The 15,312-nt window shown below is 39.5% G+C and overlaps 1 protein-coding gene and 1 long non-coding RNA gene across 2 annotated transcripts in view; one reads left to right on the top strand and one right to left on the bottom strand.

Moving 5' to 3' along the window:
* Nucleotides 1–6,507: 6,507 nt before the first annotated feature.
* Nucleotides 6,508–14,869, bottom strand: LOC149445158 (uncharacterized). Its single transcript, XR_016306469.1, has 2 exons — nt 14,802–14,869; nt 6,508–6,719 (listed from the first exon to the last, which is right to left on the bottom strand). It is a non-coding gene; the product is annotated as an uncharacterized LOC149445158 (long non-coding RNA).
* The window catches only part of LOC149445157 (cytochrome P450 2G1-like), a 45,341-nt gene continuing 36,570 nt past the window's right edge, over nt 6,542–15,312 (top strand). Inside the window, exons 1-2 of the mRNA XM_089654216.1 lie at nt 6,542–6,761; nt 13,828–13,990. Coding sequence (XP_089510342.1) covers nt 6,585–6,761; nt 13,828–13,990 — 340 coding nt within the window. The 5' untranslated portion in view covers nt 6,542–6,584. The remainder of the gene's footprint in view (nt 6,762–13,827; nt 13,991–15,312) is intronic.

Raw genomic sequence — 15,312 nt, 5'->3', positions numbered from 1 at the left:
TGCAGTCCCTTGCAATGACATGACATATAAACACAAGATATGAGGCAAGCGCAGATGATATGGTAGCCGCTAGCACAAAAGGCAAGGTAACAAACCCACAGTAATCAATTCAAATGTAAGTGCAGCCCTAAAGCATAAGTGACAAAGTGACAAATGCAATCATAAAGTGCTTATTTGAATAGAAGTGTTCATACAATATTCCAGTGAAATAAATAAAAAAAATCTCAGATAACATAGAATCATAAAATCATTAAAAAACTCTAAAATTCTGAATATAAATAGTGGATAGTCCGTGGAACTGCAGGTCACAGAAGTGCCAAGTGATATGTGTGTGCTTATTTAGCAATAATGGTTATTATACTTAGTCCATGGCACTACAGGTCACAGCAATGCCCCGTGTTGCAAGGTGCAGCAATACCAGCTGGAATGCTCAAGAGTGCTCATGATCCACCATAGGAATCCGCCACCTTATATGGATGTGCACTCACCAGAATGCTACTTGTATAAGAGCGTTAATGCTGATCCTTATGGGGATCTCAGGAAGCCATAAATAGGGAACGGACCTCTCCAGGGTCAGGGCTATGCAAAACCAGCAAAGGATCCTCCTAGGGGTAGAAGCTCACCACCAGGTATGGCAATATAGTGTAGTATTTATTGTAAATAGTTAAAGGCAATACACGTGGATACAGCAAGGAGTTAAATGCATAAAAGCATACCAAAATGGCCACCATTCCGAGCTCCGGCCACGGATGCGTGACGTCAGCACATAAGGCTCCATCCAATGCATTTTGTGCACATGCTTGTCTTCAGGGGCACACTTACTAGCCAAAGTCATGGATAGACTCTGTTTAAATAGTCTGCAGGGCACCATCTAAATTGGTTGGCGCCATTTTGTTGGAGACAGGAAGTGATCACAGAATAGCAGGAGCCATGATCCCATAGTACAAACTTGATGACATATGTACAGCTAAGGAGCGATGTAAACAGTGAAAAACTGCTGTAAACTTACAATCATTATAAAAATGTACTAAAAGGGCAGAATCACTCTCTGCAAAGAGGCATCTAAAGAAAACGTATTACCAAGATATGCTTCATAAAAATAAAAGGGGATGATGATGTAAGTGTGTGAAAAAGGTGATAAATCCAACCCGAATGAGAACTCATATGGGGTATAAAAATGAATGTCAATGTCACAAAATAAATAAAACAGGGATTAAAAATATGCACGAGTGGATCCCATACTATAGAAAAGGTGACAAAGGAAAAATGGAATGTATGGAATGGGTAAACAAGTAAAATCAATAGAATGAGTGAGAATTGAATAGAATGAGTAAAAAATCAATCAAATTAAAAAGCAGGTAATTTAATGCAGAGACACATTATCTACCTAACAAATACTGCTAAGAAACGATGTAAACCGGGAGAAAACTGCTGTGAACAAACGATCATTATAAAAATGTACTAAAAGGGCAGAATCACTCTCTGCAAAGAGGCATATAAAGAAAATGTATTACCAAGATATGCTTCATAAAAAGAAGGGGGATGATGATGTAAGAGTGTAAAAAAGGTGATAAATCCGATCCGGATGAGAACTCATATGTGGCATAAAATTAATATCAATGTCACAAAATAAATAAAATAAATAAAACGGGATAAAAAATGTGCACAAGTGGATCCCATACTACAAAAAAGGTGACAAAGGAAAAAAGGAATGTATAGAATGGGTAAACTAGTAAAATTAATAGAATGAGTAAGAATTGAATAGAATGAGTAAAAAATCAATCAAATCAAAAAGCAGGCGATTTAATGCAGAAATACATGATCTACCTAACAAATTCAGCTATTATCAATAAAACAATTCAAATTAATTTCTACATTGAGGCCCATGAGCATCAGGGAGCGTAATTGATATATCCACTTGGTTTCAAGTTGGGATACCACTCTTCTCTTACTACACCCCGTCCAATGGGGGCTTAAAATGTCAATCCCTGTGAATTTAATGCCCTGTGGATCTCTGTGGTGACACTCTCTAAAGTGTCTAGACAATGAGTGTTACTTAAAACCTTTTTTGATGTTGTACACGTGTTCTCTCATTCTGTCCCTCATGCGTCTAGTGGTCCTTCCAATGTATTACTTACTACCGGAACATTCCAAAAGTTATACAATGTATTGACAATTGCATGAGATGAAGGAATTAATGGTATAGGTCCTACCAGTAACGTTAGAGGTAAAAGAGGTCATTTTAGATCACCTCCCTCCATCTAGTTGGCAGATCATGCATCAGTTGCATGGACAAAAGCCTTTCACGTCTTTAAACAAAGAAATCTCCTGTGGGAGATTGACTACATATGGTGCGATTTTGGCTTTCAAGGATGGAGCTCTTCTGAAGATAACCTCTGGTTTTGGTGGGAGGAAATATTTCAGTATAGGGTCACTCTTTAACATGCTCCAATGTTTGGACATAATGTTTTTGACCTGTTGTATCGAGAAGTCACGAAAGGACAAATTATACAGGATTTCGATTTAGTTGTCTGTTGAAGACGGAAGCCCTATCCAACCTGGCTACTTGGGAGATGGTGTCCTCTAGAATGTGACTAGCATATCCTTTTTCCAGAAACCTGTTTTTTAGGGTGTTGGCCTGTAGGTGGAAGTCAGGTTATGATAGTTAATCTTAATAAATTGTCCTTTGGGAATATTCTTCAACCAAAGTGGGTGGTGACAGCTGTCTGTAGGTATGTAGCTGTTTCTGTTGGTAGACTTGAAAAAAGATCTAGTTACTGTATTAGTCCCATTGTTTATAAGTGTTAGGTCTAAAAAGTTGATTTCATCACGGCTGGCAGTGTGGGTAAGACTAATATTCAAAGTATTGTCATTTAAAGTGCTAATAAAATTATCTAGGGATTCCTTATCTCCCTGCCAGAGAAAGAGGATATCATCAATATATCTCCTGTAAAACATCAATTCATGCCAGTCTCTCACGTATATAAGGTCTTCTTCCCACCAGGCCATAAACAAATTAGCCAAACTGGGGGAAACTTTCGCCCCCATGGCTACTCCTCTGGTTTGTAGATAAAATTGTTTATTAAACCAGAAATGTGACATAGCCATATCCAATAACTTAAGTATAAATGATTTATGAGGGTCTCTAAGCTCTTCCATATCACGGAGGTAATACCTGACAGCTTTCAAACTATCATCATGTTTAATGTTGCAGTATAGAGAAGACACATCTGTTGCGACCAAAAATGTGTTGGGAATAATAGCTATCCTGTAAAACCTGTTTGGTATCTTTTAAGAAGGAAGGAGTGGTACAGACAATGGGTTGTAAAAATGTATCAATGTATTCCCCTGCCAGGGAAAACAGAGAACTGATAACACTAATATTGGACGACCTGGGGGATGTACCGGGTCCTTGTGAATTTTAGGTAGCCAGTAGAAAACAGCTATCTTAGGAGCAGAGGGACATAATAACTCTTTTTCTTTCTTAGTGATGAACCCTCTTTGTAGCCTGTTTTAATTAAACTCTTTAGTAATCTCTTATACGTCAGAGTGGGATCCCTGGGAAGGGTCTGGTACGTACAATCATCGTTCAGTATTTTATGTGCTTCTGTCATGTAGTCCAATTTATCCAGGACCACTACACCACCGCCTTTGTCAGCTGGTCGTTTGACCAAATCTTTATTGGACAAGAGGCTAGTGATATTTTTAGAGACAGCATGTGATTGATGTACCTGTTTAATTTGGAGTGATTCAAGATCCATGAGTACCATGTTTTTAAACGTGGTTATGAGTGGATTATTACCTGCAGGAAGGTTGAACAGGGAGGGGTTTCTGAGATTGGAGTTTTTACTAATGTTTATAGTAGGAGGTCTAGTCTTTATAGAATTCTCTATAAAGTATTTCTTTAATGAGACGTTGCATATGAATTGTATGGATATTAATGTAAGCCTGAAACGTATTAAGTTTGGCTTGAGGTACATATTTCAGACCTTTGTTAAGTAAATTAGTTTCTTCAGGCGTTAGTGTTACTTTACTGAGATTGAATATGCCATTACTGGCTAGGTACACCTTCTTTTGGGGTCTGTTGACCTTCTTTCCTCCTCTGGTACCTCTTCTGGATATAGATTTCTTTTGTTGCTGTTGTATCCCACCCCTAAAAAATTCTGATTATGGGGTTGATTCATACCGAGCTGTGGTCCATTGTTATGTACGCGGGAGAAGGGGACCCCTGGGCTGAAGGGTAGTGGTTATATGATTGTCTTGTGCTTAGAGTATTGTATATCACCCTGTGATGTGTTCCTATAGCCACGGGAATGACCATGGAACCGTGATGGGTGGCCATAAGCATAATCAGTGTACTGAGAGTTCCTTTGGCCTTGATAGTTGGTTTTTGAATAGGTATAGGGCCTATTAGTATTATGAGAGTCCCAGTTCTGTATAGGGGGAGCTCTATAGTCATCTCGTGAGAAAGTTGTTTCTATTAGAGCCCTTTCTATTGTGATGCGGAGATGCATAACCAGTGTTGGCCACTGTAAGTGTAAGAACTGCAGCGCTAATATTAAGATAAGAAAAAATGACCTAAAATTGAAAGTTCATAAGATTCATAAATGAAGTTCATAAAATGTGCATAGGATCCCTCCTTGTAGTGAAAAACTTGTGCCTGGAAACACCAGAAGCGCATAGGAAATGCGGATGTAAATATATCCACCGTGGACCACTTAGGCAGGCGGGGTATGGCAGGTAACTGGTGAGCTTCCTTCTAGGGATAGGTCAGCGCAGCAGCAGGTCTTGGTTTTTAGGTAGAGATCTGCCAATTCAAAGGTCCCCTTTAGGTTGGATGGGTGCTCGGCTGGTTACAGAGCTCCCTTCCTCTGGATACTGGTAGGCATGGGTCATCTGTAGGCTGAATAGCTCATAAAAGAGCCACAGAACGAATGCCCATAGTGTAGTATTTATAATCAAATCAGAAATGTATAAATGTTTTTAAAAAAAGGGTACAATGCAGAGTTATGGCAGCACTAACCAGTTTAAAAATGGCCTTCGGACCTCCTCGTGGTTCCGGCAGCAATGACGTCACGGTATGTTGGTGTCCTCCTTGAGTTGACCATTGGTCTCCTTTTGGGGGCACCTCCCTTTGGAGTAAAATTTCCTTGTCTCCCATTCCGGTAGTTATTATCTGAATAGGGTACAGATCTCATGTCTCTTGTGCCTATCTCATCATCCTGTAGGTCTTGAAGTGCCTGAAACCTATTAGAAGTGGGGATAGGGAATTCCTCCCATGGAGGAGGCACTATCTAGGGTATCTCTTCTGTAATATTGTGCCTGGGGATAGTGTCCCCTCAAATCAGCACTAGAGAATCTCCTAAAAAAGGGTTTAAGTGATGGAGGGGCTCCTGTAGTGTCAGATCTGACATTATGTGTTTTGTTAGTCTCCGCATTCATGTCAGTTGGTATCTGCCACTTGAAGATCGTATCCTCCTTATAATCCTTAATATCCCGTAAATACTTTTTTCTCTTTTTAGTCTTTTGTTCATTCTCTGTATTAGTATCTGTTGCAATTTGTCAGACTCAACTTTATAATCCTTATTCTCTACAAAATTGAGATTCTCATGGGTTGTGTCAATCTCCGTGTCTAGACGCATCAGCTTTTTCTTTTTGTGTAAGATTAAAAATTTAAGAAAATCTAAGCCTGTATTAGTAAAAAACTGATACCATTCGATATTGTTATTGCTGTCATCTCTCTCTGGTGGGACTTCCCAGCGTAGAGAGCATGGGACCATCTCTCCCTAATGTATTTCTCAAGGAAAGAGATGTCCCATAAAGTGCGAATCTCTGAAGTGGTTAAATTCTGAAGGTGCAAAAACAAGCCATGTAGGTTATCTGCTACTTCATCTTTAGTGAATACGTCATCCGTAATAGCAGGACGTTTAGAACGCATTTCAAAAACATAATGTATACTAAAACGCAGCTCAGCCTGTTGTTACCCAAAACCAGAGATATAACACAAGATATGAGGCGAGCGCAGATAATATGGTAGCCGCTAGCACAAAAGGCAAGGTAACAAACCCACAGTTAGCAATTCAAATGTAAGTGCAGCTCTAAAGCATAAGTGACAAATGCAATCATAAAGTGCTTATGTGAATAGAAAATGGCAACAAATGTCAAGGTGAGGTGGCAGTGCAGTATGTCTGCACTTGCCCACTACTCCCTCAGGCAGCCAGAATCTAAAGTACTTCCTGCACTCTTTATGTAATCCAACTTGGAGCCTGCACATACACAGCAAGCCCTTTTAGTGCTGTGTGTTCATGGGGGTGGGGGGGGGGGAGTATAGGCGGGGAAGACACAACAGGGATAGGATGTAATCACAGACTTTGCATTTTGCAGGTTGCATAGTGTACTTAATAATTTCATAGTTGAATGTAAGAATGATGTCAACCTATGGCTGAAAATAGACGTAAGCATTTCATTAGTTGCACAACCAGTGCAAGCTGTGGCTAGAAAAGGAACTTGTTTTGTAATCAGTTATTTATTAACTATAAAAAAGTGGATCTGCAGGGTATTCTGATTTTCTGCTCCCATACAAGATGGATATCACATGGATAAGCACTCTGCTCCTGGCTCTGATCATCTCCTGTATCATCTACTCATCATGGAATGCCATGTATCCGAGACGTAACCTGCCACCAGGACCAACACCGCTCCCCATTGTGGGCAACGTCCTACAGATAAAGAGAGGGAAATTAGTTCAATCCCTAATGGAGGTCAGTTTAATGAAAATAGAATCTTAAGATTTGGATTCATTGTTTAGATGACAGAGCTCTTAGAGGATGGGCGGTATTATGAGATCTGTCAGTATTATCAAGATTCTTCTCTGAGGCTTGGGTAAGGAAAAGTGGTATAATAAGTAGTCTATTTCTCTATAGGAGAAATACCGTTCTGAAGCAGTTGTAGAAATCTTCCAAAAAGTTAGAAACATCTCTGCAAGCTGAGCTTGTCCAATGCTTGTGTGCTTGGTATTGGTTAGGTGTTAACTCTTATGCTAATTGACCCCTTCCTGCCTAAGGGAAAATCAAATGTTAATGTCTAAGCACAATTGTTCAACTTTGACATGTTTTAGTAAAACCATACAAATCATCACAACTACTTTGTGCATCCAGGTAGATTATACCTTGTTTTATTTTTTCAGGACAAATTGGGCTTTTATTTGGTGGTAAATGGTAATGAATATCTCCTGATTTTGTTTTTATTATCAAAGGAAAACTGGCCCAAAATAGTAAAAAAAAAAATATATTTTTTTAATTTAGCTATATGTTTCTTGCTACTGCCATACCCTACCACCAAAGAACAACCAAAAATAAATTCTCCTGCTACTGAAGATCGCAGCAATACCACATATGTATATGTTAGTTGGTGTTTGTAGCCGTAGTAGAGCTCACAAACAATAATGTGTATTTTGCTTTTTATTTTTTTAATCCTACTTGAAACACACGAACACTGATACTAATTAAAGAAAATAACTCCTTCAAAAATGGGCACGCTGTCTCTTAAAAATTCCAAAGTGCAATTGTGCATACAATATACAGTGGATATAAAAAGTCTACACACCCCTGTTAAAATGTCAGGTTTCTGTAATGTAAAAAAAATTAGACAAGGATAAATTATTTCAGAACTTTTTCCACCTTTAATGTGACCTATAAACTGTACAACTCAATTGAAAAGCAAACTGAAATTTTTTAGGTGGAGGGAAGTAAAACTAAAAGCTAAAATAATATGGTTACATAAGTGTGTAAATCCTTAACCCCTTCATGCCTAAGGGTAAAACAAATTGAAATGCCTAAGCACAATTTTGCAATGTTGACATGTGTTAGTAAAACCGTACATATCATCATAAATACTTTGTACATCCAGGTGAATCATACCTTGTTTTTTGATGACAAATTGGGCTTTCATTTGGTGGTAAATGGTAATGGATAGCTCCTTATGTTTTTTTTATTACTAAAGGAAAACTGACCCAAAATAGTAAAGAATTTTTTTTTTAAATTTAGCTGTGTGTTTCTTATTACTACCAAAACCTACCACCAAAGAACAATCCAAAATAAATTTTCCAGCTCTTAACAATCACAGCGATACCATATATGTGTATGTTATTTGTTGTTTGTACCCGTAGTACAGCCCAGAAATAATAGTGCACATTTTGTTTTTGTTTTTGTTTTTTTTTTTTACCTAAAACACACTGACCCTGACATTAACTAACACTGATACCAATTTAAAAAAAAAAAAAAAAAAAAAAAACCTGACCTTTGACCCTGACCTTTTGCCCTTGACTTTTGACCCTGACCTTGACCCAAACACTAACCCTGGCACTGAACTAGATCAAACCTTGATCTAGGTATTTTTTCTTTATTTTTTGGTTTAATTTTTAATATTTATCTTTTCTTTTTTTTAACAAACATTATTTTTCTCTCTATGCAAGGTGTTAGAGAGATACAATGTATCTCTCTCCTCCATTCATACAGAAGAATAAAATAAGGGGGGGTGGGCTATACAGTGACTGATCACTGTGATAGCCAATCAGAGGCTATCATAGCGATCATGTGACCCGGAATCGGGAGTCCCAGGTCCCGACCATTAAAACAGGACATGGAGCTCTCAGTGACACCCCTGTCTTTGTGCTGGGAGTGCCCTGTGCGGCGCGCTCTCAGAAGAAAGGCAGGTACACAAATATGCGTCCCCACGCAACAAAGCCCAGTTCTGTGAGGCCGCATATTTGTGTGACATCAGCGTGAAGGGGTTCAACTAATACTTTGTAGAATATGTACTCTCCAGCGCCTCAGGATATGCACAGCCAAAAGGGAAGCCAAGGGTACCAGGACAGCGACAACCAAAGGAAATGCTTCAGGGGTGCAGCCCTCCTCAGACGGGGAAATCAGCCACTGGATAGAGAGAAAACAGGTGGCGCACACACCTAGTGCATTATCCAAGGTTTATTGTAGGAATGAAATCATAAAAACATACTCACAGACGAAGCATGTATCTAAAAAGCATAGAAAAATGACAATGGCCACAACGGCGGGCAAGGTGTTCTCACTGTCAGTGCGGTCAAATGGCTGACGCGTTTCGGGGACAAATCCCTTTCCTCAGAGCTGATGACCAACCTCTGATGCTGATGCACGATGAATGGAAAGTAAAGTAAGAGCCCTGCTGTTGACCGCACTGACAGTGAGAACACCTTGCCCGCCGTTGTGGCCATTGTCATTTTTCTATGCTTTTTAGATACATGCTTCGTCTGTGAGTATGTCTTTATGATTTAATTCCTACAATAAACCTTGGATAATGCACTAGGTGTGTGCGCCACCTGTTTTCTCTCTAATACTTTGTAGAAGCATCTTTTGATTTTATTACAGCACACAGTCTTTTGGGTATGAGTCTATCAGCATGGCACATCTTGACTTGGCAATATTTGCCTGCTCTTCCTTGCAAAAACACTCCAAATCTGTCAGATTGCGAGGGCATCTCCTGTGCACAGCCCTCTTCAGATCACCCCACAGATTTTCAGTTGGATTCAGATCTGAGCTCTGGCTGCGCCATTCCAAAACTTTAATCTTCTTCTGGTGAAGCCATTCCTTTGTTGATTTGGATGTATGCTTTGGGTTGTTGTCATGCTGAAAGATGAAGTTCTTCTTCATGTTCAGCTTTCTAGCAGAAGCCTGAAGGTTTTGTGCCAATATTGACTGGTATTTGGAACTGTTCATAATTCCCTCTACCTTGACTAAGGCCCCAGTTCCAGTTGAAGAAAAACAGCCCCAAAGCATGATGCTGCCACCACCATGCTTCACTGTGGGTATGGTGTTCTTTTAGTGATGGGTAATGTTGTTTTTGCACCAAACATATCTTTTGGAATTATGGCCAAAAAGTTCAACCTTGGTTTCATCAGACCATACACACATTTTCTCACATGCTTTGGGAGACTTCAGATGTGTTTCTGCAAAATTTATCCGGGCTTGGGTGTTTTTCTTCATAAGAAAAGGCTTCTGTCTTTCCACTCTACCCCATAGCCCAGACATATGGAGAATACGGGAGATTGTTGTCACATGTACAACACAGCCAGTACTTGCCAGATATTTCTGCAGCTCATTTAATGTTGCTGTAGGCCTCTTGGCAGCCTCCCAGACCAGTTTTCTTCTTGTCTTTTCATCAATATGGAGAGATGTCCAGTTCTTGGTAATGTCACTGTTGTGCCATATTTTCTCCACTTGATGATGATTGTCTTGACTGTGTTTGACTAAGTAAATGTCAGGAAAGACCTACTAGAACAGCTTAACTTTATTTGGGGCTAATCAGAGGCACTTTAAATGATAGCAGGTGTGTACTGACTCCTAATTAACATAATTTTGAATGTGATTGCTTAATTCAGAACACAGCAGCATCCCCGGTTATAAGAGGGTGTGCACACTTATGCAACCACATTATTTTAGTTTTCTATGTTTGCTTCCTCCCTAAAAGATTTCAGTTTGTTTTTCAATTGAGTTGTACAGGTCACATTAAAGGTGGAATAAGATCTGAAATTATTTATCTTTGTCTCATTTTTTACATCACAGAAATTGACATTTTAATATTGGTATGTAGACTTTTTATATCCACTGCAACTATATCAAACCATATTTTTATAAAGAAAATTGATAATGGGAGCTCAATATATACAATAACCTAAATAAATGTAAGGAAAAAATCAAATAATAACATAGAAGAGTGTATATCCGTACAGATGGACAAATGTATGTATGTATAGACCAGGGGCAGACTGACCATTTGGAAACCTGGGCACTGCCTGAGGGCCGGGGGTCAGTAGGGGGCCCCATGAGATGCCCCTGGTACCTTTTTCATAGGCTTTTTTGAGTTTGGCCAAGGACACAGGGGACCCATGATCCCCTATTGCCCGGGGGCCCTATGAGTTGTCTGTCCGCCCCTGGTATAGACAATAATAAGCTAGATGCTTAACTAGATGCTTTTTAAGAGAAAGTGCGCCCATTTTTTTAAGTAGTTGTTTTACATCAAGTAGCTAGATACTGTAGTGCATGAAGCAGTCTTTATTTATTTTCTGTTTTTGCAAATTCAATTATTTGGTAAATTAAATAAATAAAAATCTTGCCCCCACAAATACTGACCCTGACCTTTGACTCTGGTCTTTGGCCCTGACCTTTTTTGTCACCGCATCAGGGAGTAGGGAATATTTCCTGGTACATGAAAATGCCACTGGCATTGACTAGTGCCACCTGATCATTAGATAGAATGCCACTGTCACTGACTGGTGCTGCCACCTGATCATTGGGGAAAACGGCACTGTTGTTGACTGCTGCTGCCTACTGATTGTTGGGGAGAATGCTACTGATGCTGACTTCTGAAAGAGAACAGAGGGAGACCAACTGTCACCCCAGGAGTTGGTGAGAGGCCACAACCCAAACCATACTGCACCATATTAAAGTGTAACAATATTGTTCATTTGGGCCACAGTGCAGGCTACTATATACGGGTTTGGAGAATTTGAGTGCTCCAGTGCCAGATTTGGGCTCCAATGTGCTGGGTAGTAGGGAAAGGGTTTATTACAGACTGACAGAGTGTTACTGTACCTTTGCCCCTTAGGCAGGGTCATCCCCAGTATAGAGCTTAAGGATCATCCTCTGGACTATTGGCTTATTTTCAATGCTATAATATATATAGTATATATATAGTCACAGTAAACATCCCCTTTTTAGCCTGGGTGTATGAGAGAGCATTGTGCTGCTTACAGAATTATGGGCTCTGGGAACAGGAGACTTGAGAAAATAGCTGCACCTTTGGGGGTAAGTGCTACATGTCCATAACCAGTTGGGTGTTGTGGTTATTTATAAAATCTGATAAAGGAAAACAGAAGAGGATATCAGACTGGTTAGAGTGGACTGGTTAGAGTTAACTGGTAACATAAAACTTTTGTTGGAATCAATAAGGAGTAATTGAGCAATACAAAAATGCAAAGATAGGAACAGCTATGTCAGACAACATATGATAGTGTACAGTATATAAATACATTGCAACTAAAACATAAGAAGTGTAGCACCTTCCTTGTTAGCTGGGGGGGCTCTAGCTTCAATTGTCCATTAGGAGGGCTAAGTAGCAGCCTGGCTGTGATAGCCAGGTGAGTCAAATTTAGGTCAGAGCTGAGAGGCTCTGAAGATCAGCTATCTGCAATTTCCCCGTTCTAGAACTTTGGAGAAAGATCTAGAGGCTATAGGTGGATCTGAGGAGTGGCTGGTCTGTACTCCTAAGGGATCCTGGCCAATCCCCAAAAGGAGGCTAAGCAAGGGGCCAGGACAAACCTTTAAGCGTAACTGAGTATGCTCAGCTGGGGAGAGTTTGGGTGGATGTAAAAGTAAGGATGAGGTGCAGGAACTTGGGAGGGGGTCCAGTGGGAAGAGGCCTGGATCTGGAAAGGAGGAACACTCAACCTCACCGGTCCCCAAAGAGAGGACCACCTGTAGAGCTAGGGAAGGAGCCAGACCAGCAAAAGGCCTGGTAGCAGCCACCAACCCAACAGGCCTGCAGGAGAGGAATAGTGGGTACTCCTAAATCCATGGACTGGAGTAGGGGGGGACATTTGGGAGGGAATCCTAACTAGCCTCCAACTGGATTTCCTCCAGGCAGCCAGAAAGAAGAGCTTCTGGGGTCTGGGGTGATACTACAGGAGACCCTGGCTAGCTCTCAAGAAGAGGATTTTGTTTGCTGTAACCACTTGTACATAGTTCAGGAAGTTAAATATTGGAAAGAAGGATATTGGATGGACTTTGTAGGCACAAAACCGCAGTTCACACAGAAATAAAGACATGCAAAGACATGCTGGTAGGTTAATTGGATCCTGTCTAAATTGGCCCTAGTATGTGTGTGTATGTATGAATGTAAGTTAAGGACCTTAGATTGTATGCCCCTTGAGGGTTAGGGACTGATGTGAATGTACACTATATATGTAAAGCAGTGCGTAAATTGATGGTGCTATACAAGTACCTGAAATAAATAAAAATAAATAAATAAAATGAATGTTCTTTTATTAACATATTGCCTCTAAAATGTATCTTGTATACAATTACATTGCACAATTAGCCCACAGCTAACATCCCATAACCAACCGACCATAGAAAGATAAATTCCAATGGATATGTACAGTACAACTGGTACGAACAGGATATTTCTTCAGGAAGGTAGGGGATATTCAAGCTGTGCAAGCAACACACAATATGTTTCATGACAAAATGTTGCTTCTTCAGGGGCTAGCAATTTATAAAGTTAACCAGTGTGCATTGCGCAGTAATGGACTCCCCAAGGCATGCAACTGCAGGTTCCCTTAGGTCCACACATGGGTAATGACATCCAAAAGTCGGTTATGGGGGTGGAAAAACTAGGCCATGGGTAGGCGAGAGACCCACGAGATACCTCAAACGTACAAACTCCATGTATTAGTTCAACAATCTTCAGGCTAATAGTATCAAAAGGCCTTATACTTGAAAGGATATAATGACCCTTACGGCCAGTATGTGCATATAGTCCCTCACTGGGGAATAGAAGGCAAGCAGCTCAAAAGTTAGCCCACAAGAATTGTCTTCGCTGATCGATAAAAAGGCTTATAGGCCTGTAGCCATCAATAGACAAAGTTCGTGAGATCACCATCAGGGTCCGCTCAGTCATGGAATAGTGATGATTCTTCCAGTCTCCATGCTTTTAAACTGTAGTAGGTGAAAACCTTGTTTTTTTCTTGCGTAATGTATGCCAAATATAAAAATTCCTCATATTCTACTTCAGTTTGCAGAGAAATACGGATCAGTATATACTGTTTATTTTGGCCATAATCCTATTGTCGTCCTAAGTGGTTATGAAACTGTAAAAGAGGCATTACTGGACCGAGCAGAGGAATTCGGTGGGCGTGGAAGGAGTCCAGCTTTTGAGGATTTTTTCAAAGGGCATGGTAAGTTTTTTTCAAAATAAGGATGTAGGCTTGACTTAGATTATAATAAAAATGGAGCTGGTTGTAGCTTATTTTATCATTTTGAACACATAACTGACTAGTGAAGAGCAATATTGGTCAATTTTCTGTAGAATTTCATTGGAGAAACTCATTGGAACCATTGGGTAAGGGGAAATTATGGTGGTTTAGAGCAGTGTTTCTCAACATTTTTCCAGAACAAGGGATATGTCACCAGCACACTAGGAAACTCCATAATAGGGTCCAAGGCATTATTGAACAATCACATCACAGCAAATAATAGTGACATTTAGGAGCCATGCACAACCTCTTCATCAGGCATGTGAAGAGGTCCTGCATGGCTCTGAAACATTGCTATCCTTTTCTGTGTTGTGATTGCTCAATAAAGCGTTGGACCCTATTATGGAATTTCCTGAATTTCTGTTGACATATCCTTTGTTCTGAGTTGCTCCGGTCTCCAGCTGTTGGTATTATTTTTTTACGATACCCTTTAAAATTATGCAAAATCTCAAGGCACACCAGCCTAAAATGTGAAACGTAAATGTATCAGTGGGAAACCTGAGCCTGGGACAATGCATCATTATTAAAAGCAATAGAAAAAAAAGAGTTTTTAAAACTGAATTTTCTCTTAGATTTTTTTCAAATTGCTTTTTGGACTACATTTTTTCCCCCTATTGTCTAAAAAAAATGAAAAAGCTCATTGTGTTTTGTGTGCACTAATTTTTGAGAGTTATTTTTTTCACCACTGATTATCAAATGGGACAAAACAGTAACCAAAAATACCCTTCATTACCTTTTGTCTCCTTTCCATTTCATTTGTTGCTTTCCATTTTTCAGGTTGTTTTTTTTACTCTGTTTTTTGCCCATTGTCTAAAAAATAAATTAATACTTTTAAACTATTCGAACAATGAAAAAGATTTTTTTTAATGTATCTTTTCTATATTCTTTTTCAACTTATATGACTGCATCTTTGTTTTACAGACAAAATTTATTGATTAACAGTTCACTTTTAAATTCAGAATCTAATAGATAGACTGCTAGTCCTTTATTAAAAAAAGGCCTTTGATAAAAAAAGGTTTTATTCATTTTTTTTTTAAAAAAAAAAACCTTCTTAGGACACTGATGACCAATGCTGAGAACTCTAGATGAATAAAAAAAGAACACGCATGTAGCTCTGAAATCATTAATACATAATTAAGTGCATTTTTTAATGCAAGCAATGTAAATACTTGAGTTTGACTTGGTACCAACCTTTTCCAGTGCTTGTCCAGCAAGGACGAGGTGTGAAAGGAAGAAGCAATACA

The sequence above is a fragment of the Staurois parvus genome, unplaced genomic scaffold (assembly GCF_062004578.1).
Source record: "Staurois parvus isolate SC_StPar_1 unplaced genomic scaffold, SC_StPar_1.0 ptg000746l, whole genome shotgun sequence".
Taxonomy (NCBI): Eukaryota; Metazoa; Chordata; class Amphibia; order Anura; family Ranidae; genus Staurois; species Staurois parvus.
The sequence above is the reverse complement of the archived record's forward strand: the minus strand, read 5'-3'. Positions and strand labels throughout refer to the sequence as shown.